General features: G+C 50.2%; 1 protein-coding gene across 2 annotated transcripts in view; it reads left to right on the top strand.

Annotated features, from left to right (window-relative positions):
* The window catches only part of Lhx4 (LIM homeobox 4), a 48,827-nt gene extending 24,147 nt beyond the window's left edge, over positions 1–24,680 (top strand). Inside the window, exons 2-6 of one of the 2 annotated variants that reach the window (XM_028761033.1) lie at positions 1,501–1,672; positions 16,219–16,421; positions 20,977–21,131; positions 21,452–21,623; positions 23,765–24,680. In XM_028761033.1, the coding sequence (XP_028616866.1) occupies positions 1,501–1,672; positions 16,219–16,421; positions 20,977–21,131; positions 21,452–21,623; positions 23,765–24,159 (1,097 nt within the window). In that variant the 3' untranslated portion in view covers positions 24,160–24,680. The remainder of the gene's footprint in view (positions 1–1,500; positions 1,673–16,218; positions 16,422–20,976; positions 21,132–21,451; positions 21,624–23,764) is intronic. The other variant, XM_028761035.1, reaches the window with a different exon arrangement.
* Positions 24,681–26,246: the final 1,566 nt, after the last annotated feature.

Below are 26,246 nucleotides of genomic sequence, written 5' to 3'. Positions count from 1 at the left end.
AAGAAAGAAAGAAAGAAAGAAAGAAAGAAAGAAAGAAAGAAAGAAAGGAAGGAAGGAAGGAAGGAAGAAAGGAAAAAAGGCAGACATGCAAACTGTGATAATTAGCAAGTGTCCAGCCTGCATGCCTCTGTCTCAGTGTGGGAGTCAGGGAGCAAGGCTCTGACTAGCAGATCTGATTTTCAAATGAATGCTGGTAGTCTTTAAGCTTTAAAGGGACAGGGGAGGTTGGGGTTTAACTGGATCCAACAAGGCCTCTTGGGGGTTACTGGCTGTTGATGATGTTTAGCAAGTATCCCAGGTTCAAGCAAGCGTCTTGAGAGTTAAGAAAGCTTCCTCTGAACGTGCATGTCTTCCAGAGATTTTTCTGTTAGCATACGTTAGTTGTACATAATAATAAGTTTCCCTCTGAGAATTCATACATGTATATGATGTATTTTGATCACATTTGCCTCATTCTCTCTCTAGTTCCCTGTCCCCACATCTCCCACCCTGTTACAGATAATCCTTTCTATTCCACTCCATTCTTTTCTTTTCCTCTTTTCTTTCTTTCCTTCTGACAGGATCACACGGAACCCAGACTGGGATCACATTTTCTATGTAACTCAGGCTGTCCTTGAACTCCAGCCATGTGGAGACCTGATCATTTTTTTACAGATTTTGAAATAGTGGTTCAAGATATTATCAAACCTCAAGCAATCCCTTGATGGAATTGTCAGAAAAACAGAGCAGCAGGAAGTCACTGAGGGAAAGGATGGGGCAGTGGTTAGAGATCAGTTGCAGGCAACAGACCCCACTTTCATTATTGCAGTGGACAGTGGTCCATTGTTAAGTGCTGAGTGACTTTCAGCTTGGAGGAGCCACCTTACTGTTGAGTGTGCAGGGACAAGCCTTTCCCTCTAGAACGTCATTGCCTTGGCCATGATTGGTTAGGGTGCTTGGACCACAGCTCTTCCACACCAGTGTGATACAAGTCTGTTCCTCAGCTCTCATGCGTTTAACTCAGTTCTGAATTAAAGTTCCTTTCAGCACCTCTGGTTGGTGGACTTCGATCAAAGCATAAGCTGGGAATTGGGGCTGTGGTTCAGCTGTAGAGTACTTGCCTAGCATGTGTGAGGCCCTGATTCTATCCCTGCCGCTTCAGAACCCAGTCTGGAAGGGAGTCAGGAAAACCAATGTATAATTTTCCTGTGTGAAGCATAGGAAAAAAACATCACCAGGGACATACTGCTCGAGTCACAGCATCTTTGTCAGCTCATGAAGATCCTGAGTTTCCCTTGAGCACCTTCAGGCCTGGGCCTCGATTAACCCCACTCCTGATAGCATCTGCTTCTCAGGCCAGATGGCCTCGGGCCATGCCTAGGCACGCTTCACTTTGGGCTGATGTTTTTTAATACAACTTCTACCCAGTAGTGAAAATGTGGCAGACTGTGAGGCACCCGTTTCAGGGCCTACTCTGGCTGTGAAAAGCTCATACCCTCTCCCTCCCTCTTCTCTCCATAGAGATTCCCCAGTGTGCTGGCTGCAACCAGCACATCCTGGATAAGTTCATCCTGAAGGTCCTGGACAGACACTGGCACAGCTCCTGCCTGAAGTGCGCAGACTGTCAGATGCAGCTGGCCGACAGATGCTTCTCCAGGGCCGGGAGCGTCTACTGCAAAGAAGATTTCTTCAAGTGAGTCACAGCCTGCTGCTCCTCAGGCTGCCTCTGCCTCCCTCAGGCAGTAGGGAAGATAGGGAAATTGCAGGGTCTTTGGACCCTTTGTTGTAGTCCCTCCCTCCCCTGAACCTCGTTGCAACCTGGGACCTAGCATCTGACCTCACCGTGGCTCTTCAGAGTAGAGATCTGACAAAGGGCATAGGCTAGGCTTCACCAGTGGGAGGAACTGTGCTTTCTGACTCAGTGAGTTGGGGCTCAGAGTTTGCCCAGTCATTCAGGACTCTCAGAGCATATGTTCTTAGCTCATGCCCCACACTTGAAGGAGCAATCAAGGCTGTCTCCTTGGCTGCCTTCAGGCCTCAGAGGTGAAGGAAGGTTGCCAGGGTTGGTAGGTTTCATTGTCTGGAATGGAAACTTGATAGTTATGACCCCAACCCTGCCTGGGCTTGAAACTAGTTATTGGCTGTGTTCCTTTAGTCAGTTACTTAGCTTTAGTGTGTCTCAGTTTGCTTATCTGTACAATGGGGCTACAAATAGAGCTCTCATTTCACATTGGCTTTAAATGGGGTAACATATGTAAAGTTCTTGGGAGGAAATGTCACTTGAGGTTGGCTCTAAAGACTGCCCTGGGCTTTCCATCTTGGGATTGAGTTCATCAGGAAAATCTTGCTGGGGCTTTGGGCAAGCGAGAGTCTCCCAGAATTTATTTTCTGCATCATTAGGTCCTTCCTAGGACCCATTACCTGAGGCTGATGCTTTCGTCAACATGGAGCATTCAGGCAAAGGGGAACCAGGCCCAGGGTGTGGGGGTGACACATTAGTGCCACTGAGCCTGGTGCTCGCTTGCACTGTGGGGAGCTTCCTGAGAGTAAAGTGGGGCTGCCAGGGAGGCTCACCCGGGCCTGAAGCATTCATGATCAGGGACCAGCTGGAGGAGGGGCAGTCACAGCCTCCTGATCACATGTTTTGGAGACAAGGAGGAGGAATGGTGGGAAATTCTGAGGAAATCATTTTTGTGGACCTGAAGAGACTGATCCTGTCTCTTCCTTTCCTTTGGGGTGGGGGTGGTTGCTGCTTCTCTTTCTTCCCATCTTTCTCTGGTTTTCTCTACCTCTGATTCTCCTTGTTTCTGCTCCTCCTACCACACCCTTCCCCAGTGGGTGACAATGTTTGTCTCTGTCTTACTGCCTCAATGGTGCCCTGACTGGGCAGTGTGGCAGCCCTCATGGGGTGGATTTCATTGGCTGTGTGTGTGTGTGTGTGTGTGTGTAATCAGAGGAAGCTGGGGGAGGGATCGCTCCTTTTGTGACAAGGACACCACCCTACAGTTTGTTCTTACACTTTGGAAAGCCTCAGAGAGCTCCAGAGGTAAAGCAAAGTCCAAGTTACCTTCTTAAATACCCAGAGACAGATGCAGAACATGTATTGAGATGTCCCTAAATCAGACATCAGAGTCCACAGGGATTCTGGCTGGTCTATCCTGGCAGCTCAGGGTAGCTGGTGTAGAGGCGGAGGCCGTTAGGGCCATGGATCAGGGCTTACTCCCTCAGAAGCATAGCCTTAGGATCCTGTCTAGTTTTGATCGTGTCCAACTAGTTATAGCTTGGGAAAGGGAATGGGAAACAAGGGTCTGGGAGAAAGGATGGCAAGGAAAGAGGGTCTCCCTAGACCCAGGAGGGGCCTAGGTGAGGCCAGAGAGGGATCACTGTAGCTCTTCTTCACTCAGGCGAGTACCTCAGCAGCCCTGCCTCCATGGCTCCCTTTTGTCCCTTTCCTGGCCTTGTAGCAACAACTCCGGACTGGTCCTCACTTGCTTCTTGAAGTTCCCAAGCCTCTCCAGGCCAGCTGCCTTACCTATAGAACTGCCAGGCAGCCTTCTTGGAGGCTTCTGACCTGGGCTTCCAGTTCTCGCTCTCTGCTTCCTTCCTGTTTCAACACAAGTTTCAGGCTGCTTTCTCCTCCAGGGAGGAGGATTACCCACCATTCTATGGGAGCCCAGAGAACAGCTCTTGAAAGTAGGAGCCCTGGGAAGGCAGCACACCCTCTGCCTGCCCTCTCTCTCAATGGTTGACTCAGGCAAGCTTGTTCCTCTTGAGCCTGTCTTATCTTCCTTGCTGGCTGAGGACCTGTGTTATTTCTCCACATAAACCTCAACCCTTGCCCACAGACTGTTGTTGCATTTGAGAAACATGCAGGAAATACCAGTCAGCAGAGCAGTTGAGTCCTGTCCCAGCAAACTCCACAATGGGTTTGCAAGGGCTTTGGTGAACAGTTTCTTCTGTGTTTTGCTTGGTGTCTTGGGAAACACAGCCCTAATTATTTCCTTTGTTCTGTAAGCCTGCTCAGCAGAGTTGGGTCTGGGCTGATGTGGGTCTGGGCTGATGTGGAGGGAGCTGGCCACAGGCTCAGTGCTGAAGCAGGCCATTAGCTCTGTGAGGGGGGCTTCGAGGAAGGAACTTAAAGCCAAGGCCATCAACCAGAGGGGAAGATTGGCACCTCCCAAGTGTCCAGTGAGGAGGCTTGATTTATGAACCTCATCCAACTCTCTGGGACTGAGGCTTCTTGGGCACGAACTGATGCTGAAGGTCCCATCTTAGGTAAGAGTAGGGGGAGGAGGGAGCAAGCTATCCCCTGGTAACTCTGTCCTGTCCCACTCCCTCTACCCCCACAAAAAAGTGACAGGTACCACGAACTTTCCCATCAGGTCACAGTGTGCTCTCTGATGTGGGATCTGGAAGACACTGGTCCGAGTCAGGGAGAATCGTTTCTCTGTACTCTGTTGTCTTTTCTGGCAGCTGCTGCATACTGCTGACTGGCACTGGCACTGCAGATCTAAGGTCTTGGAATAATCTGTTTGCCCGAAACGAGATGCAGGGCAATAATTTTATTGTTTTACATAGCCACAAAGTTGTTCTTCCTGTGTGTTCCATGTGCAATATGCAAGCCAAGAATAGGATGTGGCGAGTGAATGCCCTCGGAGTGTGTACTCTCGGCAGCCAAGAGCAGGAACTGAGAGAGCCCTCAGGGCAAGGGAGTCCTTTCACAGGGAGCCATGGCAATACTGGCCACAGGCAGCAGGGGGCGATGTTGTTGTATACCCGAAGCAAGAATTACTGTGGGGAGATTGGAGTTCACATTCTGTGGTGCTCTTTTCTTACGGAGGCAGGGAGGCTTTAACTTCTGACCTGCTCAGTAACGTGGGTTGATTTTTCTTTTGTTGTTGTTTTTGTGCTTTCTGTGCCTTTAGCTTCTCTTTTCCAAAGGATATAAAACCCTCAAGCTCAAGGGAAGAGACCCCCCCAACTAATACATAGACATGGGGCTGTGATTTACTGAGTCCAGTCAGTACGAGGAGAGCCACCATCCATGCAGAAGGCGTCTTAAAGCCTGTTGCACGGCATTTGTTCAACAGGTCTTTTCCAGACCATGTGTTCAATATGTCTCCTTGTAATAGAGCCAGGGCCTGAGATGAGTGGTGGCTTGGGAACAGGTCTTCTGAGCTCATGCTTCATTACCTTCAAGGTGACAGGGAGCCCTGAGAGTTTCCTAACAGAAGCACAGTGCACCCAGGGTGGGTCCCTGCTCTAGCAACTGTGTTCCTGCCCTGCTACCATTTGATGATTCCTTAGTATCTCTGAGCTCAGTTGCTTTCTTTAGAAAAAGTAAGGATTCTGAGGTCACCTGCTGTAGAAGATCCATGGTGTATAGGACCATTCTGCAAAATGGAGTTGCAGAAGCAGCTTGGTGAACCCAGATGGATCTTGGTAGCATCTGTCCTATCTTTTACTAGCTGCCTGCCAGCCATAAAGCAAGTACCCAGCCTTTCTATGCCTGTCAGGAGTGCACACCAACCTCTAGTGTGGGTAACCACGCCTACATGGCTTTAGGGGTTTAATGACTGACTCTGGGTGTCTGGTCCTGATGTGGAGGGCGTGGTTATTAGAACTTCCTCTTTCAAAGCTGGGGCTGCCCCCACCTCTCCTGTTCACCCTCCTTCCACTTTGAGGATCTCTGATAGAGATGACTTGTAACTATCTAGAGGGGGTAACATCCAGGTAGGGTAGTATGGCTTGTGTGTGGGGTGTTTGCAGTGGGTCAGGGGCTAAGTCACAGAGAAATGAGTCCTGTTGGTTGATGTGGTTTGAGAGAGAAACCACGATGCTCCTGATGCAAGAGCAGGCATGGCTGTGGAGTGGAGGGCAGAGAGGTTCAGACAGCATCTGGATAAAGGGAAGATGTCAGGGTCATCCTAGGAGGTAGGGAGTTTCAGTTGATCTGGATGACCAGGGATCTGTACTCACACCTGCCTGTCAGGGCTTGTGGGAGTCAGGCTCAGGCTTTCTAGGGTGCTGAGGTCCTAGAAGGCTCCTATCTGAAAGGTAGTACTTTTGGGGGGGTACCCCCTCCAATCACAAGGCTTTCACCCTGCTAGGTAGCCAAGAGGTCTCTGGAGGGGTAAAGGACACAGCTCCAGGGAGCTATGTGGATGAACATTCTCTTCGCCTTGCCAGCCCCTCCCCCAGCCAGTCAATCTGCAGGTGGCTGTCAGCCAAGGGCAGGTAGGCAGCGTCCTTGGAGCTGTGTGATTTATTCTTGCAGTTCTGGACGCCGCGTTGCAGCCCGCTGGCTGTTTGGCTGCCACAGGGTGGTTTTCCTGACTGTGCACAGGGCTTTGCTGATGTCCTCCACCTAGTCCCTCAGTGACCAGAACTCCTCTATTCTTTATTGGATTTGGAGGCAGGAGCCCTTAGAATATGGTTTCATTTTTAAGAAACAAGGTTGGCCTCTCCTTGGGTGGACTTCATAAAAGGGATGGGCTTTAATCTACAATCAGCGTGAACTTGAGACATCGGACTTCATTGAGCCACTCGCTTGGCTGTGTCTAAGGTAGAAATAAGAATGTGAGCCTACTGGAGTTACTATTGGGCTTGAGTAAGATGAAGCAAGTGCTAGCCTAGTTACCATGACGAGCTGTTCTCATCAGGCAGTGATGTGTGTCCAGGCAGTGGTAGCAAAGCAAGAGAGAAGGCTTGTCCTAGGATCAGAGGCTAAGGTGATAAGGCTACAAAAAGACTGGGGCCAGACAGTGCTCCAGGCAGAGGCTGTGGCAGTGTCAGGTCATTGGAACAACTGATTTTGATGTGGGATTAGAAGGGGAGCCTGTTCCTCTAGGTCAGTGCCATTTTGGGACTGGTTAATGGCTGTGAATGCAGTCCGGGGCCAGATTTTTACTCAGTCAGCTTGAATTTCTGATAACTATAGACCTGCTGGGAGACAGACAGACAGACACACAGACAGGTAGACATGCAGTCACATATAGACACACAAACACATACACACACAGACACACACAGTACTGAGGAACTTGCAGGCAGGAGGGTCTCTTTGACATGTGGCTTTCCATAATTTCTGAATAGTTTATAGTCTAATTCCCTTGCTAAACAAATTACACCTTTTAAGGTAACGATCGGATGGTCCCGATAGTGTCTGTGTGCATGGATATTTGTAAGACTTGAACATACAGGAGGGGCCAAGCCACAGTCATTTGTGACAGCCAGTAATCAAGACAGAAGCAATTACTTAGCCCAGCAGGTCTCCCAGGGGACCAGCAGCCATATATCAGGTGGTGATGAGCCCAGGGTTGTCTGACCACCCAGAGCCCTTGAGTTCAGCCGTGCGCTATGTCCATCCTCTGGAGCCCAGTCTCCCGACATCTGTGGAAATCACATCTTAGGATCTCCTGCCATGGGGGACTCTTTGGAACCAAACAGTTGCAAATCAGCTTGGGGGCAGATGGCACTGGGCTGCAGAAACGAGGTCCCCAAGCACAGAGGATCTGGGTGACACGGGAGTGGCAGCTGTGGGCAGCATTAAGCCCAGCTGCAGGGTAGCAAGCCTTTTAATTCTCTCCGTCACTCTCATCCCTGCCCATTCGTGTGGCAAGTCACAGCGGTTCACCTCAAAGCCTCTGTCATCCCCGCTGCCCTGTCCCATAGGTTCCTGATAGACATTTCTGCATTACCAATGCTATCAGCCAGCCTCCATCAACCCATTTATCCCTTCCTGTCAGGCTCCTCTCTGATCAGCTAACTCCCACCACCTCCCGGTCCCACAAGCTGGTGTCCATTCATCCTCTGCTGAGTCTCTAGCCAAGGTCACTCCTCGGTTGTCGGAGTCAGTGTCTGATTTGTGACTCTCTTCCTGGAGAACTTTCTATGTCCCTAGAATCCCACTTTGAGGGGGGGAAACAGAAGAGGGTTGGATTCTGTGGTCAATGTTAGCAATGAGCAGAGCAAAACCCAAACCAAACTAAAAGAAAACCCTAAGGGAGTGAGTGTCGCTCTGTCTCCAAGTCCCCTTTCCACTGTAGTTTGGGACTCAGAGCTCATCTAGCATCTCGCTGCAGGGGGCAAGCTCAGAGTTTAAGACTTTCTGTGTGCAGAAGCTCGGGGCAAGAGCATGGCCCCTGGCCCATATCAAATATCCCAGGCTGAGCCAGCCCTTTGGCAGAAGCTGACTAACTCAGAGCAAAGAGGGTCTCTTAGGTGGAAAGGGTTACCATGGACCAAAGAGACGACTGTTCCAAGTCTATTGCCATCTATGAAACTGGAATAACAGTGTCAGCTACCTACAAGGCTGTTTGTTGAATGTTTGAATGAGGTTATGCAGATGACATGCTTGGTGCGTTACAAAACTGCAGGGGGCTGGGCAGCACCCCACAGGCCAGACACTGGCTTTGACAACACTGGTGTGACCTTGGCCAGAGATTCAGCAGTGGATGAAGGGGAGCCAGACTGTGGGACAAGGACTGCTGAGCTTGGAAGTTTCAGGAGGCGATGGGAGTGAGGTGGCCAGGGAAGGGCTTGGCAGGAAGGGATGTGTGGGCTGGAGGAGGTGCAGGGAGGAGGAGTGGCCTTCTGAAAGCTTTGGGGGTGCAGGTTCTCTGTGCCCCATTACTTCTTAGGAAGCACATCTGAGTCCAACAGGGAGAGAGGGCACATGTGGCCTAGTTATTCGTTAGTTTTCTCATTGCTGTGGTAGAAGACCCGAGAAGAGCCACCTGAGGGAGAGAGGGCTTGTTTTGGGTCCCTGTCTACGAACCCCTCACGGCAGCACAAGCATGGTGCTAGGATCGTGAGGCAAGATGTTTTATGCTGTGTCCACACTCAGGAAGCCGGGAGGAGTGAGTATTGGTACTCAGCTCCCTTTCTGCATTTTATTCAGTCCAGAAGGCCAGCCGATGGAAAGGTGTGGCCCACATGCAGGGTGGGGGCTCCCTAATCACTTAAACCTTCCTAAAACCATCCTCATAGGGATGCCCAGACTCCACTTACATGATGATTCTGAATCTGATCTGGTCAAGCTGACAATGGAGACTGACTATTAGACACGCCAAACTCTCTCTCACTGGCTGAGCTGTGTGGTCCTGAGCAAGTCACTGCCTGTCTTGGTCTCCAGTTCCCTTCTATATGAGCTGAGGGGATTGGGTTAGGTTACTACGTCTTCTCAAGTAACATTCGTCTCAGAATAACAATACTTCATACTCTTAAGCCCAAATAATTGTCAGGCATGGCAGCACATGCCTTTAACCCCAGCATTTGGGAGGCGGGTAGATCTCTGTGAGTTCAAGGCCAACCTGGTCTACAGGTTGAGCTCCAGGTCAGCCAGGGCTACATAGTGAGATCTTGTCTCAGAAAAACTAAATAATAATTGTAACAACAACAGCAACGGTAGCAACAACAACAATAACAGTAAGGAACTGGCTCTGTGGGTAACGTGGATGGTTTGCAAGCAGTGAGAACCCATGTAAAGCCAGGCCTAGCAGCACATACCATAATCCCAGCACACCTGTTATAAGGTAGGAAACAGCTAGCCTGGCATATGCAGCCATAAACTAGAGTCCCTATCTCACAGAAGGTAGAAGGCAAGGGCTAACACTCGAGTCTGCTCTCTGACCTTCACACATAGGCTACAGCATCTGCATCCCCCACGCATGCGCACACATACACATACTACACATACACTGAATAGACACATTAAAAACTGAGATCACAGTGGGGCAATCCTGGCACTGTGGACATGTGACTGTGTAATTGCATGCCGTTAGCAGGGGCTATGCCCCCATCCCAAAGGCTCTCATTTATGTGTGGAGCAGGCTGGCCGTCGCTGGGCAGAGCTTTATGTGCCCATGACATGGCTGTGGCCTTACAGTGGGCGGTGATATATGTTGGAAATATTGGTACATACAGTAACAGTAAATATCAGCAACTCACCTGTCAAGTGCGGTGATAGATAAAAGAAATACATGTAGGAAGGTGTCAGCCGAGAAAAAAAATATACAGCCAGCTGTAAATCACCGCCACGCAATTAAAGCATAAAATCAAGTTAGGCAGTATTTTGTTTCCTCAGGATGGTGGATGGTGCATCATGGGGTGGCAGCTCCTGCACACAGGAGGGTGAACTGGCCTGGTGCCTACTGCCTGCCTCTCAGTGGCCAAGCATGATGGAGGAGCCCCTGGGAAGGGCTCTAGGACCCAATCTCATCACCATGACTCTCAGCTTTGAGGTGGTGTCACCTTACCCATCTCTAATCTGTAATAGGCTCTTGTGTGGATGCTCTAGGAGTGAGCACCCGTGTGTTCTTGGGAACCTAGGGTCTGCTCTGGGAAGGGGACACATTTCTAGGGGTAGGATGCTGGGGTCCGGGAGCAGGTAAGAGCTGACCACTGGACTTAGCAATATGAAGCTGTACATTGACCTATCAAGTGTAGGCTTGATTGTCCGGGCAGCACACCGAGTAGCTGGATTCAAGAGAAGCCTGGACTGGGGATACTGAACTCATTGATTCTAGACCACCTCAGAGGAGTTCGCCAAAGTAGAGAGCTATGTAGAAGGTGCCATAGGGTGTGGAGTTTGCTCTAAAGGGTCATAGAGAAATGGGTGATAGATGACCATTGTAGGATCAAGTATCTGAAATAGTGTCATTTGTCCTGTGTGCTGAAGGGAAGGGTCAAGGAAGCAGGTAGAGTGATGTGCAAGGCAGAGGGGACAGATGCTTGGGGAATCAGGCACCCTGTGTCTAAGGGAAGGATTGGCTGTAAATGGTAGTAGCTCAGGCAAGCTGTAGGAAGCCAGTAAAGTCTCCTGCTACCATGGTGGCTGGGAGAGTGGGTTGGGGTAACACATGGTAGATCTCTTTCTAGGGCTACTCTTTGGAAAATCAGTAACTGTACTATGTTGATTCCCGGGGTCCTCTTGGGGTGTGTATCACTATTTATAGGAAGCCTAAGCAGTGGGGTACTTTCCCTAAGCTCTGCTCTCCTTCAAGACACCTCTGCTTTGGGGAGAGGACTGTGAAGGTAGTGAGAAGCCAGCAAAGCCATGGGCTGTGAGGGAAGGATTAGTGAGATGGATGTGGAATCTGCTGGACAGAGATAAAACTGAGGCCACAGGGCTGGAGTGTGAGAGCCAGGGTCAGGGACGGTGACAGCACAGTATCCTGGAGTCAGTGCTAGAGTGTACTCTGAGAAGAGTGAACAGGGGGATGTCACCCCACAGTGGGATGACTGGGGACAAGGTCTTGGGTAGACTGTCAGAATGAGCAGCTGAGGAAGGGTGAAGGCTATGACCTTCTAGGAGAGATCAGGTACCAAAACGGGCAGCACAGGAGGCCTGTGTGATGAAGCCACCAGAGATGCTGGCAGGTACGATGCTGAGCTGGGACTATAGTCACCAAGGACTGAGTGCAGGATGCTGGGGTGACAGTGAGGGTCATGGGGAAGACAAGAGGGTGATGAGGTGAGGTCCTGGCTGTGAGGGGTGGTGGCTTGTGTATTCACAGGGTCTGACGTGCATAGAAGCTTGGTGAATGGGGACACTTAGTGCTGTTTCAGTGACCACAAACCATTGTGTGGAGCTGGTCACATGACAGTGCTTAAAACCATCGAAGGGTGGGATGTCTGTAGGGTAGGATTTTTGTGTCCTAGAAGTTCTGTGTCTGTAGGGCCTTCCCACTGTTGTCTTTCCACAGGCTCCAGACACTGTGACTATGTCCTTGCACTGGTAAATGCCCCAGCCCAGCCCCAGCAAGATCAGAAGGGTTGTCAGAGACAGGAGCACAGACCAGGGGCGACAAGGACAGAAGGACTGGCGCTTCCTGGGGTCAGAGGTAGCACTGAGAGATGGCTCTGATGTCTTTGGCACTTCCTTAGCCCTTGAGCTGTGTTGTGTGTGCACATACTTTGGGGTGAGGACTACTACAATGATCCCTGCCTTATGGGACTGGGGACTCCATGGCTCAGGTGCTTCTGGGGACGTGTGAGGGACGTGAGGTCCTGTGTTCAAGCTTGATTTTGGTCAGGGGTACTGTACCATTTTTCTGTTGCTGAGACAAATCCCTGAGAGAAGCAACTCGAGAGAGGAGAGATTTGCTGTGGCTCTTAATGGCTTCCATATTGTTATGGTGGAGACGGCATGGAGGAGCAGCTAGCCTTGTGTTGATGAGGGAGTAGCAATCACCTGCATGCTAGCCTTTCTCCTTTATTGCACCCAGGACCCCCAACCTATGGGATGGTGCCATCTACACTAAGGCAGGTCTTTCGCCATTTAGTCAGTTCCCTCTGGAAACACCCTCACAGACACAGGCAGAGCCTCTACTAACCTCCCAGGTGACTCTCAGTCAACCAAGCTGACAAGCATCTTAAGCCATCCCAGGCACCAGATCTGTGTTTGTTGCAATGACGCTGGCTGTGTGCCACCTGTGTTGCTTAGGAGGTATTGAGTTCAAACCCTTGTTCTCTCATTTGCTGCTGGCAAGTTGGAACAGCACAGTGCCTCTCTCTGCCCCAGTTCCTCATCTGTTACAAGGCGGTACAGTACCCACTTTCCAGCTGGGACACTCTGAGGACATCTGTGGGATGACTGGTGACAATGGCAGTAGTTGTCCTTGTTTTAGTAAGCTTCAGCATGGGACTCTATGTCATGTCCTCACTTGAAAAGCTTTCGACAGGAGCTGTTGTTTTGCTCTTGGGAACTGTTCTTTCATGGCTACTCAGGTACACCTTTCAGGAGTTCATTCATTTATTCATTCATTAATTCATTGGGTCTGGTTGCTTCCCTAGTGCATGCTAGGTGAGGATAGGAAGAGGGGCTGATGAGAGGTGAACCATCAGCAAGTCCTTCCTAGCATCCATTTCTCTCTCTGTGGCACTGTATAAGCCTAGTGTCTTGGGAATGCTAGACATTCCCTCCCCCAGGCCCCAGGCCCCAGGCCCCAGGCCCCAGGCCCCAGGCCCCAGGCCCCAGGCCCCAGGCCCCAGGCCCCAGGCCCCAGCCCCTGCTGTGCATTTCTGTGCTTGGATAAGCTCTAGCTGCTGTCCCATGAGCTTTCAGCCAGGCACAGTTGACAGGAATGGCCTTCTGAGAGTGAGGCCAGGGTGAGGACTTGTGGAGTAGGCAGTGACTGCACACAGTAAATACTTGGTGATAGCAACAGGGTGGGTGCTGCCTGTGAAATCCCCCAGAAGCCAAGTTCCATAGCTACTGCCATCTCTTCCCTTACCCAGGCATCCTTCAAATCCAGTCAGACTATTGTTGGGACCACTGGCTCTCTGTACAGCAGCTACGATTAGAGTTTTAGTTTATCTTGGGCCCAGTAATTTTTATTTCTCTGTGTGTATGTGTCTGTGAATGTGCCTGAGGAGATGAGAAAGCTATTAGCTTCCTGAAGCTGGGGCTCTTAGGTGGCTGTGAGCTGCCTAGTGGGTGCTGGGAATTGAACTCAGGTCCTCGGCAAGAACAATATGTGCTCTTAACCACTGAGACATTTTTCCAGCCCAGGCCCAAGATTTTCTAACATGGCAGTATGTTACATTTTTTCTAGTCACATGACAAATATATCGCCTGCCACAGCTTCTTCATCTGTGACTATTCCTGGTCTGATATTGGACACTAGAGTCCAATGTCTTTGTCACATACAACCTGCCCCACCCCACTTATTCTGGGACAACTGGCTATGGCTGGATTGTTCCTTGGGGCTGGGACAGGCCAGGGGAGCGCCAGGTCCAAGACAGTGCACAAAGTACCCCTGGCAAGGATCCTGTTGGCCATGCTTCAGGAGAAAAAGGTATCGAGAGACGGCTTCCACTTCCCACTGGTATAAATCCCACAATCAGAAAAATTGCTTCAGTGGCTGAAAAACGCTGGTGGGCAAGTCCATTTGTTTTTCATTTTCCTTGAGCACTTCCACCCTCGAGCATGCATCACTGTCCGGAGGAGATTAAATTTATCCCCGGTTATCTTTCACATCTCTGTTGCTCTGATGTCTGTTGGCTTCTGGCTACTGAAAGCCCCGTGGCTTCTTAGAGGCCAGCAAAGGAGGCTTTCTTGTGAGAGAGGCTGCTGCAGGGTCCTGCTCTACTCTGGTGTCTCCCCCCAGCCCCCTCCCCCTTGGTAGGACTGGCTTTAGAGAGGTCTTCCCTGGAGAGAGGTTTGTGCCCGGCATCTTCAGCAGCAGGTGTGGATGGACACCCCCATTCCTTCCGGAGCTTCTTGGAAGGGTTGTGGTGAGCATGTCAGAGGCATTGTTCATCAGCAGGGGTGGATGGCGAAAGTGTAGAACTGTTGAGAACATTTTTTAGTGACACAGATACAGGCTTTGGTCCTGTCTGCCTTCTGTCCCACTGTCCCACACAGAAGGACACACGGCCGCTCACACACATAGGACAGAGCTGTCCTGCCTTGTGAGTTTAAACCAGGGGCAGCTGTGGAGGAAGCCTGGATGTCACCCATGCTCTGGGCACTTGAGGCTGGTACAGACCTGGCCTCATGCTCTCCACGCTTATGTTTACCCTCTGTGAACAGCCTCTGTTTTCTTTTTTTTCTTTTTTTCTTTCTTTTTTTTTTTTTTTTTGATTCAGCAAATAGAAACTATTCTGGGTTCTGCATCCCTCTGAATGTCTGATAAAAACCCAGGTGCCTCTGAGGCAGGATTCTGACCAATTTGGGGGGCTCCTAAGACCCCAAACTCCTGCTTTGTGCAGTTAGCTTTTTCTAGAGGCACATCTCAGCCCCCCATACCCAGCTCCTTTCTCATACAGCTTCAGAAAAGCAGCGACACTTCTGGCTGTTGGAGAATTACTCTTGATATGGAAACCTCCATTTCTCTCCAGGACACCATGCTGGGGGAGGGCTGTGGAAGCCACAGCTGTCCATGCCTGTTGCGGGCCTGTGCAGCCCCTCAGCAGGTATCACTGCTGCATAAGAGACCCATCATTCTGCATTAATCTGGGATTCATCATGATAGCCATGACCATAATTAATTTATTTGGTATTAATGTGGATGAAATATGTACTGTCCTTTCAGGGGAAATCAGGCTGCCTATAAGCATTAGTTAAAAGGACCATTAAAATCAAACCTTCCCCAGATCCATTAGGCAAAGTCTCTCATCCTGAAGAAGATAAAGTTCTGCTGTGTGAAGTGTCATGAATAATTAGGTTGATTGCTGTTTTAAACTCTGCCCTAGCTTCCCAGCCCCTCCTGCCTCCCTCCCTCTTTCCTTCCAGACTGGGAAAGAATTACCTGTGGCCAAGCACCCTCTTTGCTGCCTGACCCTAGCATTTCTCCCTAGCATTTCTGTAGCCACTACTATGGCTTTGTGTGTGTCCATGTCTGGGATGCGGAGATGGACTTCAAAGATCTCACTGGGTGCTGCTTCCAATGTATCCTTCCTTTCTCTTGCTTGCCCCGGTAAACGGAGGCAGTGGATGGCATCCTCTTGCCTTCCTGCCAGTCTGGAAAGCATTTGAACAGAGAGCTGCAGGAAGCAGGCTTTTCCTAAGGGAGATCTGCAGATTCCTTACTGGAGCATATAGTAAGGCTTTGATAGTGTGGCTTCCTGGGCCAACCAAGGACCATGATATCCCAGAGCTGCGTGGAGAGGGCTGTGCTTTTCTGTGTGCTTAGTGTGTGTGTGCATGTGTGTGTGTGCATGTGTATATGTGTATGTGTGTGTGTGTATGTGTGTGTTTTGGGGGTTGAGCATTCAGAAGGAATGGGTGAAGACTTCAGGAGAGCCTCACCCTCCTGAGAGTGTTTGGGCACATGCATGTGCTGTCCCTCAGCCAGCTAGCTGCACAGGGCTTCTCCTATGGGAAACCCTGCAGAAGGCTATGTGTGCTAGACTGAGTGTCCCACGGCATACAGGGTTCCCTACTAGGCTGGTCTTTTAGGAAAAGATACACCACAAGCAGCAGGAGGTGAAGGGTGACTTCCTGCCCTGGAGGGCCCCTAGGAGTCTCTCCCACTGCCTTCATGCATTGAGGGTCTCCCCGTGGACCCTGGAATGTTAGCCTTGGGAAGGGAACTGGTGACTCTGGCTCTGACCACCTCCCCTTTGTTTTCTGTAACAGCACCCAGGACACAAAGCCATGAAGCTAGTGGGAGGCCAGAGTACCATAAAGTTTGGTGTTCCCTGAACACGGGTGTGGTGGGGCCGGAGAGGGTTGATGAGACCCCAATCCCAACCTCCCTGTTTTTACTTCTTTTACTGCTGCCCTGACAGGCGCTTTGGCACAAAATGCACAGCCTGCCAGCAGGGCATCCCCCCGACCCAGGTGGTCCGCAAGGCTCAGGACTTTGTCTACCACCTGCACTGCTTTGCCTGCATCATCTGCAACCGGCAGCTGGCCACGGGGGACGAGTTCTACCTTATGGAGGACGGCCGGCTAGTGTGCAAGGAAGACTACGAGACAGCCAAGCAAAACGGTAAGCAGAGTGGCCCTGCTCACTCTCCTCCAATGCTTTGCAGGCTGTGTGCTTGACTGAGGTGCCAGCCTCTCTCAGTCCCTCCTGTCTAGCCCTCGGGACACTGCAGGTGCTCAGTCCAAGAACTGTAACCAGAGCTCTGCGGCAGAGATTCAGTTCTGAGCAACCCCCAACCCTCAGGCCTTGCCGGCCTTGTGAAGCATTAATAAGCTGTAGTTATTGGGAGCTGCTAAGGTCCTTATGAAGTGAACTCACTGGTTTCCTTGCCTGGAGCACAGCTGGTGGGCTGAGGGGTACCTGGGAGCTTGTTTGATAGGAGGTGTAGGGGTATATTTGGAGTACATACCTTCTTCACCATCTCATTTCTCACAGGATGCAGCCAGCAACAGCTACAGGACTTGCAGGGTTGGTTTGTTTTCAGTTGTCTCCTCCCTCTCCTCAGACTGTAGCCTCAGGAGAACTGACTCTTGAGTGCTGGAAGCCCTGAAGCTTGAGCAAGTGTGTCAGTCAGTCAGTGAGTCAGTGAGTCAGCGAGTCAGTGAGTGAGTCAGCGAGTGAGTCAGTGAGTCAGTGAGTGAGTCAGTCAGTCAGTCAGTGAGCCAGTCAGTCAGTTAGTCAGTCAGTCAGTCAGTCAGTCAGTCAGTCAGTCACTCAGGGAAGTCACTGGGAGGAGCCATGTTTAGGGAGACTCAACAGTCTGATGGCCCCTACCTCACCTCAAGGCAACAGCCCACACTGCAGTGGAAACTCACAGCTCAGAATAGGTTGAGGTCACCCTTCAGTGTTTCCCAGACACCCTTGTGAACCTGGCCTCAGCTAGGCAGCCTGAGAAGCTGTTGTGCTTGTCCTCCTTGTCATAGCCTCAGAGAGCAGAGGCCCTCGCTATCTGAACAGGGCTCAGACCGGTGCATTCCCCATAGTCTCTCCAGGAAGTTCAGTCCTGACTCTCACTTTCCTGAAGCACTCCTGACTCTTCGCTTCTCCCTAACAGCTCTGCTAGGAGGGCGAGGGTATCGTGTCCTGCATCTTAATCCAGAATTCCACCAAACCTAATCTAGGCTTCCTAAGCCACAACTCCTAGAACCTCAGAGTCCTTTACCCTTGACTAGCATTTTTATCAACTCCGGTATTTCTGTGGAAGGCAGCTCTGTTGATGGTCTGGGCTTGATGGAAAACAAACCACCAACCAATTTCATTATTTCTTTCTAGCTCTTTCCTGGACTCAGTTACCCAAGTTATCTGGGTCTGATAAATACATGGAGAAGTTAGATTTTCGTGGTGGGGAGCAGGCTGAGGCAATTCTTTAGGGCCCTGTGGTGAGTCAGCGGGGCCAACCTTGGCTTTGGCTTGTGGCAAGACAGGACAGGAGCCTTCTCTCTCTTCGGGACTCCTAGCTCTGGCCTCTCCTGGTGGACTGAGACATTAGTCTTCTTCCCACAGGGACCAGAGACCTCTATAGATCCCTCTCAGACCTACCTCTGCCTTGATGCGCTCATTCACTCTGGTTCAGTGGTTCTGAACCTTCCTCTTGCTGTGACCCTTTAATACAGTTCTTCATCTTGTGGTGACCCCTAACCATAAAATTATTTTTGTTGCTACTTGGGAACTGTAATTTTACTACTGCAAAATGATTCATACTATACATATTTGTGTTTTCCGGTTGCCTTAGGTGACCCCAAAGAGGTTGAAACCTATAGATTGAGAACCACTTCTCTAGTTCCTTAAAGCTCCATGCTGTTGCTTTGGAGTCCACCAGGATGTCACAGCAGGGGATCAACACAGAGATAACAAGGCAGTTTAGAACTCTGATGACCTCTACCAGACCTTCAGGAAAGCAATGCCTCTCCTGGGCCTATCCTGCCTTGCCTTGTCAAAGACCTCATGTTGACCTTGTGAGGTGGGGAGCAGGCTGTTCTCAGCCCACAACCTCCGGTGCTGTGAATGATTCCAGAGAGGAGGGAGGTTATCAGTAAGGTCACAGGGGAAGCAAGAACGATACAGACAGGCCTTGTCATCTTATGGAAGGAGTTTGTCCCACTGTAGCCTTCTGTAGGACACTGGTCTTGGTACCCAAGGCTGGGTGGGCAGCTTATAGGCTTGGAGTTTCTCTGGCAAGTTGTATAACTGGCTAAGTCCTTGCCACACTGGGGTGTCTCCTGGGGCTAACTAGAAAGTTGCTTATAAAAGGGAATGCAAAATAAGAGCAAGGGCCTAGCACAGAGAAATGTAGACAGGAAGTGAAGTGCGCTAAAGGATTAAAAGCAGCCAAAGGGAAGGTCCGTGTTCTTCTTTCCTAAGTGTCCCTTGTCTCCAGCTGTCAGACAGGCTAGGGCCTCCCCTCCCATGCAAGGACCTTGACATGGTAGGGGATGTTTGGCTGTTTTTAGTTGTCATTTCTTCCTGTTTTTGTAAACCTTCTTCCAGGCTCATAATTCCCTCCCTTGAGCTAAACAAAGGGTCTCATATCAGCGATTTGCATCGCAGTGGGAATGGCTTTGTCCATTCATCTCACCGCCTGCGATATTTACATTTTCAATATAACGATCCTGCGTTTTATGCCAGGGACAAGTTTTAGGAGACGCTGCATAATTCAAAATGAACATATGTTAAGGCTAATTTTCCACGGGAATTAGTGCTCTAAGTGTGCATTGTGGGGGTGTACTCTGCAGTCACAGCGATCCATAACCAAACTGTATTTCGCCTTAATGCTACTTTTTATTTTCTCAGCATTATCTCGGTACCTTGCTGAATGCTCTCTCCTAAATTAACAGCCCGTGGTGTCGTGGTCTTGCTTGGCCTTCCTCATCGTGTTTTTATCACATTTAACTTCCGCACCAACGTTATTGATTTCTGGGTACATTTTTCAGCACGAGCACTGCCACCACCACTTAATGAATACTTGGATGACATTGTTATAGGATATAAAAAAGATTTTAAATTATAATAACAGCGAATGTTAAAATAACAGCATAATAGTTCCCATAATCACATGAAGAAAGTCCCATGGTCGTGGGCAGTGCTGCTGTACCAACCAGCCTCCTCCATGGTGAAGGGCACGGACATGGGCTGTGAGAAAATGCTTCCTAATTCACTTGGCCAACCTGCTCTGAAACTAACTGACTCTCAGGAATTCAGTCCCCTCCCCTGCCACACACACAAACACACACACACACACACCCTGCCATGCACACACACATACACCCTGCTATGCACACACACACACACACACACACACACACACACACACTCTGCCGTGCACACACACACCCTGACATACAAATACATATACCCTGACACACACACACTGACACACACACACACACACACACACTATTTCTTTTGAGGAAGGGATTCTTGCTGTGTTAGCCAGGTTGGCCTCAAACTCTTGGGCTCAAGTGATCCTCCTGCCTCAGCCTCTACAGTAGCTGGGAGTATATGCTTATACTTTTTTTCCTGTTTCATGATTTGGAAGTTTTTACATGAAGGCCATCTGCATATTTTGAAAGCACATCACTTCATTCATATAATTTAGATTTGCATCATCAAACAGAGTTATGTTATGAGTCCTGTAAGTCTGTTGGGAAGGGCCAGGCAGTGTGCTGACTCCTAGCATCTCCTAGAACCAGGGACTGAATGTACGTAAGTCCCGTAGCAAACCTGTATACAGTAGGCACGTAATAAATGTTGGGCATTATTGTTCCTAATTAAGAGCTTCTTTTAAATGGAAAGGAAGAGGGGAAAAGGTAGGGAGAACGGCAAGAACACATGTGGGGGCTCAGAGAAGTGGGGGGCCACTTTATTTCTTGCCGATTCTGTTTTTAGGTTTCCCCCAGGCACGCGGGGCAAAGCCAAGTCTAAGGGCTGGGAGACAGACAAACTGCACCTCACTGTGAATCACTGAACCCAGGATGTCACTCTGTGACCAAATGTCACAACCTAGGGTTAACAAGAACTTGAGGCTGACTACTGGAAACCTACTGAAGACTTTTGCTGACCAGTGTGTTGCCCTAAACTAGTCCTTAACTAGCCCTGAACTAGTCCTTAATGCGTGCTTTTCAAAAAATTTGACTGTGACCCACAGTTTGAACTTCATTTTTCTTTTCAACTAAGTGTTCATCAACACCGTGAAAGCTAATCATGTTTCATGGAACGATATGTATTTTATTCAATATGTCTTATGAGTTTTGAGCATTAAGTTGAAGTCATGACTCCAGGGATGGGGGTAAGTGGGTCTGACTGGTGAGGTGGAGGCTCCCTTCAGTTGTGAGGCCGGCTAAGCTGGCAGAGTCAACAAGGCCTAGGATGGGCCAGTGGAGCAGGAGGCTCTGAAGAGGTGAGGGGGCAGGCAGCCTGAAGCAGCTCAGGACAGACTGTATTTTGGCTCCTTCCTTTGACAGCCTGAGACGGTGTCTGAGCAGAGTATTCCCCATGACAGTGTCCCTGCGTGAGGTGTACTCCCTATTCTTCCCCTGAGGTTGTCTGGAGAGAGGAAGTGGGGCAGAGGAGGCCTGGCTACTTCTCCTCAGCTGATTCCATTAAGGTGGTTTTCATACAGATGACTCGGAGGCTGGGGCTAAGAGGCCACGGACGACCATCACAGCAAAGCAGCTGGAGACACTAAAGAATGCTTACAAGAACTCTCCAAAGCCTGCCCGGCACGTGAGGGAGCAGCTCTCCTCTGAGACAGGCCTGGACATGAGAGTGGTACAGGTGAGACACCTGCACTGCTTTGCCCCTGAGTGATCTAGGCCTGAGGCAGGTCTGTGTCTCCTGCCTGAGGGACACTTGGGCATGAGTGACACCTGGTGAGCTGTGGCAACTGGTGTATAGAGATCTGAGTTCTGGGGTGTGAGGCTCAGGCAAGGAGACAGTGGGCCCCCGGCACTTTGTTCTGGCACACTACCAAAGCTTTGGCCCACTTTCCGCTACCTGCCTTGAGGGTCCAGGAACTTTGGGTACCTCCTGAGTGTTAGCCTTGTGGCCTGGGTCTTAAGGTAACCCCTGAATGTTTTCCCTTTGCTTTGTGGCAGGTTTGGTTTCAGAACAGAAGGGCCAAGGAGAAAAGGCTGAAGAAGGATGCGGGGCGGCACCGCTGGGGCCAGTTCTACAAAAGTGTCAAGAGGAGCCGGGGAGGCAGCAAGCAGGAGAAGGAGAGCTCGGCAGAGGACTGTGGGGTTAGTGACAGTGAGCTGAGCTTCAGAGGTGAGCAGGGCTGGAGGGGTGAGGCCGAGGCCCTTGAGGCCCTAGGTGAGACCCTGGGGGATACTAATCCTTGCCAGCAGGAGGATCTTTCTGATGATAACCTCTTGGGCACAGGGTTTTCCTAGGCTTTCAGGAAAGGGTGGGAAGGGTGTGAGTGGCCCTTCCAGAAGGGATGAGGGAGCGGAGAGCAAGAGAACAGACCTCTGTTGCTGAGATACGGAGGCTGGGGTCCCGGAGACCCAGGCTAGCCCTGTCCTGGCCCAGAGGCCCCTCCCACTTGCCTGCTGCCAGAGATGCCCTCAGCAGCCCACATGGTTGTGAGCAGATGGCCATGTCTCAGTCTTTGCCCCAGCCCTCCTGCACCTCTCCCCTTTGCAGGGACACTGAGCTCCTCCCACGGTCCCTTAGAGTAAGCCGGTCCTCCAATCCTGGTTGCAGGAGGACATGCTCAACAGGCCTTTTCCTGGGAAATCAATAATGTGAGTGCATGATGGGGAACTGGCTGCGTTTCTGAAACCCCTCCCCCCACCACTCACTCCATCTGTCCTCCGCACACAAGCTTTGCAGCATGCGCTACGTTCAGACCTGTGCATCAGCAAAATCGCAAATTACCGCATGAGTGGGTCCTCAGGTTGTTTACAAATAACCACGACTGCTCTTGGTCACTGAGCCCTCAAATACAGAAGATTTATTTATTTATTTATTTATTTATTTATTTATTTATTTAATTTTAGGTAGGGAGGGCAGAATCCTGTACCAAGGATCAGAAACCTGATTTCTAGTGTAGCTCTGTCAAAGTCATCCATTTCTCCGGAGCCTCAGTCTTTCCCTGGGGAATGTCATCCTTACCCATGTCACAGAGTTGTCACGGGCATCTGTGGACACAACCAGCTGTGGATGTGCTTGGGGAAAGATAAGCGTACCTCTGTCCATGAAGATAAACGGACAGCATGGTTGTTCCCATAGTAGCCTCTCACAGGGGCGGCAGGTACCAGGCGAAGGGTCACCTCAGCCATTTTTCAGTGGCGGAGTCTAATCTCCACCTTCCTGCTCCCTTAGAATAATGCGTGGTCCCTCTTTTTTAATGTTTGTGAGTGGAATGTGGGAATCAGAGACAGGGTGTTGAAGTCCAGTCACAGTGGCCTTTTGTAGGAGTCAGTGTGTGAGGCCAGGCAGATGTAGGGAAGGAGGAGACTGGAGTGAGTTGCTTACCACAGTACAGACTGAAATCTCTGACCACAGCCAGGGGTCCACTGAGCCCAAACTCTTAGAACACAGTGCTTAGGACCCAAGGAGGGCCAGGGAGATTTGTGCCATTCCCAGGCCTTTTGGCAAGAGTGGGCAAACAGGTTAATCCCATCTGAGCCATTCAATACCCTACCTGGAACACAGAGTAACACTAACACTCGTGGCTCATCTCTCTTGGGTGTGGGTGGTCCTCTGGGTATAGCATGTTCTCTCTGGGTAATACACAGTCTTGTAGTTCTTAAGACTAAACCTGCTCACCTGTATTGGAGAGAGAAATTCTTTCAGCAAATTCCATTAGATCCCCTTAATGAAATTCTTCAAGAACCCAGAAGGTCCATTTACCTTAATAGAGTCATTCTTTATCCTCAGTAAGTAGGTTATTGGTTAGAGACAGAAACTCAGTTCTTTGATATTGAGCTATTCCGTTTTTGGGTGGATCAGGATTTTACACTCAGACCCAAGAGTGGCTCTTAGCCACTTCTCTCATGTAGGCCTGCTTCTCAACCAGCCCAGACAAATACTTTTCTTGGTTTGAAAGCCTTCAGAGTAAACCTGGTCAGCAGAGTTTCCATCTGTGATAGAATGTGACCCACCAAACCCTGGCAGGCATTCACACTCCTCAGGGTAGCCAGGGTATCACAGAGCCACTGGAGACCAGGAAGCTCACCAGCCTCTTCCCAGCCCATGGGGCCTGGGGAGTTAGGTACGGGCATTCCCTGTTTTCCCTTTGGTCCCTTGGTCTCTAGATGGCAGGCTGACATGTTGGTGTCTGACCTGTGCTTGGCAGGGAGGCAGCTGCTGCCCATGGGCTTCCCTCCTGGTCATTGTATTGCTGGTTGTGAGGAAGAGGAGTCCTGGGCACTGACAATAAATCTCCGTTCTTTTGTCCACAGAAGATCAAATACTCTCAGAGCTTGGCCACACCAATAGGATTTATGGCAACGTGGGGGACGTTTCAGGCGGACAGTTAATGAATGGGAGCTTCTCCATGGATGGGACAGGACAATCCTATCAGGACTTGAGGGATGGGAGCCCCTATGGAATCCCCCAGTCTCCATCCTCCATATCGTCCTTGCCATCCCACGCTCCTTTGCTCAATGGGCTGGATTACACAGTGGACAGTAATCTGGGCATCATTGCTCATGCAGGGCAGGGAGTAAGCCAGACACTGAGAGCCATGACTGGGGGACCCACCTCTGACCTCTCCACAGGAAGCAGTGTAGGCTACCCTGATTTTCCAACTAGCCCAGCCTCTTGGCTCGATGAAATGGACCATCCTCCTTTTTAGACTTTACTCGCCATCTTACTTGTCCTCCTGGCGTGAATGTCTTCAAGGATCAAAAGTACACCAATGTGAATTTCCATTATTTTCAATGGAAGTCCTCTGCCGGTTCCTGGGAGGCGGAGCCCGCCCTAGGATACTGCTTTCTTGGGAAGAGACAGGAGAGCAGCCTCATCTCTCACAGCACAGGGTGGACGGCCTGTAGAACTCTAAGGATGCTGGCTTGTTGGCTCCCTCCCTTCCCATCCTGCTTAGAGGCTTTGGCTGCTCAGTGCTCGGACAGTGCAAGGTGACCATGACAGGCCACCTTGGCCCTTGGGAACTCTGCTCCAGCTGGTGCATCTCACACTTGGCCTCCCAAATCACCCCTCTCACCAGAACCAGGATTCCTGAGGGAGAGGCACCATGGCCCCCCGAGAATAATAAAATGGTTTCTGGACCACCTTGATTACACCCTAATTTTCAAAATAAAGTCAGTTTATTAAAGGCTAGTAAAAACACTGATGGCCACAGTTTGATATTAAAAAAAAAAGATCCATCCCATTCTGTTTGCTGCTGTGAAAAATAACGACTCTTTCCCACCTGCAAGTGTGACCCAGAGGCAGTCTGGGTTTTAAAAAAAATCCTATCTACATTGTCGCACCCCTGATGGCAAGAAATGGCTTCCACTGCAAGTGACTCTGAGAGGAGAGCTGAGTGACTCTGGACCTTCCCACGGGGTCCGATGAGTCCCCTTGGTGCAGAGTGCCTTTTAATTTGCTTACATCATCTGCTCCCCAAGACAGGCTGAGGACCACAAAATGATCAAAGCTAACCCATGCAGAGACCAGAATGACAATCAGTGAAGACATTTGTAGATACACTCGGATTCCCAACAGGCAGTCTGTCTAGCCACACTAGCAGGTCTTAGTCTTCCCCGACCTCCTGGTTTCATGGCAGGGCAGAATGAAACTGGAAACATCCACGGTACTCTGGGGAAGTTGGTTTTGATGAGTTTGCAAGGCTATTCTCCCTTAAAACAATAGCTTCCTCTGCTGTACTAGCTGATTCTGTTTTTGTTGCTTCCAGGGACCAGCATACATTTTTTTATTTTTCTGGCTTACCTTGGTTTGGAAGAATAACTGAGCTCTCTGGCTGGACTTGTGCCATGCTGCAGGCTCTGGCCCTGCACCTAGAAAGCCCTAGCTCTCTGGCCAGCCCCCAGTGCAGAGACCCTCTGCCTACAAAGTTGGCAGTTACTACTTGACTAAACCTGCAGTGGGGAGCCTAGCCTGACTCTCAGTCTGTCACTGAGGCTGCACCTCTGGTAGACACCGCTGTGAGTGGTGGCAACTGCCACCGGTGTGGCTCACTTTTGGTCACCAGGAAGTGCCCCGTTTCAAAATGCGATTTTAGCCAGCTGGAATTCATCTCCCCCCGCCCCCCCAAACTGGTTGATTTCTTCTGGCCTCACATTCTTTTAAACAAGACCTGGGGAGAAGGAAACTGCCAGCAGGCATTGCTTTTCTTTTATATGAAGTGATGAGACCAAAGGCCCAAGGACCCCCCCCCCCTCCTTTTTTCCTCTGTCAGCCAGTCAGCCATATTTTGAGGATTCAGGTATGTGGTAGGGGGAATGAAAGGAAGAAACCAATTTCTTCTTTGGCTGCTGTCTTTTTTTGCAAGCCTCTTTCAAAGCTCAGTTCAGTTAAACTTCTTTGGAGAGAGAGTTTTCTGCTCAGCTCTGTAGCAGTGTTTTGGTGGGCTCTACTCAGCCTTGCTTTTCTTTGGAGAGTGCAGACACAGACTTCTTTCTTGAGATCTCATGTCTGTGAGTGATGATATTCACAAGTCAGTGCTATTGGAATTTCCCAAAAATGTGAAAGCTGAGGGGACAGTGGAGAGACAGATGCAAGATAACATGCCATGTAAAGAAAATGGCAACCATCAGTGTGACAACCCCCTTTTTAAATACCCCATTCTCGGCAGACTGCCGATAGCACAGGGGAGCAGAGCCAGGCTGGGCAATCTAGGGGACAGGCTACCTGAGCTAGGCCCCTGCCTCAGCTTGACTGTTGGGTAGTGTCTCATGGGATTGTGTCTTTGAACATTGT

This window comes from Grammomys surdaster, unplaced genomic scaffold (assembly GCF_004785775.1).
Source record: "Grammomys surdaster isolate TR1022 unplaced genomic scaffold, NIH_TR_1.0 130, whole genome shotgun sequence".
NCBI classification, from domain to species: domain Eukaryota; kingdom Metazoa; phylum Chordata; class Mammalia; order Rodentia; family Muridae; genus Grammomys; species Grammomys surdaster.
The sequence above is the reverse complement of the archived record's forward strand: the minus strand, read 5'-3'. Positions and strand labels throughout refer to the sequence as shown.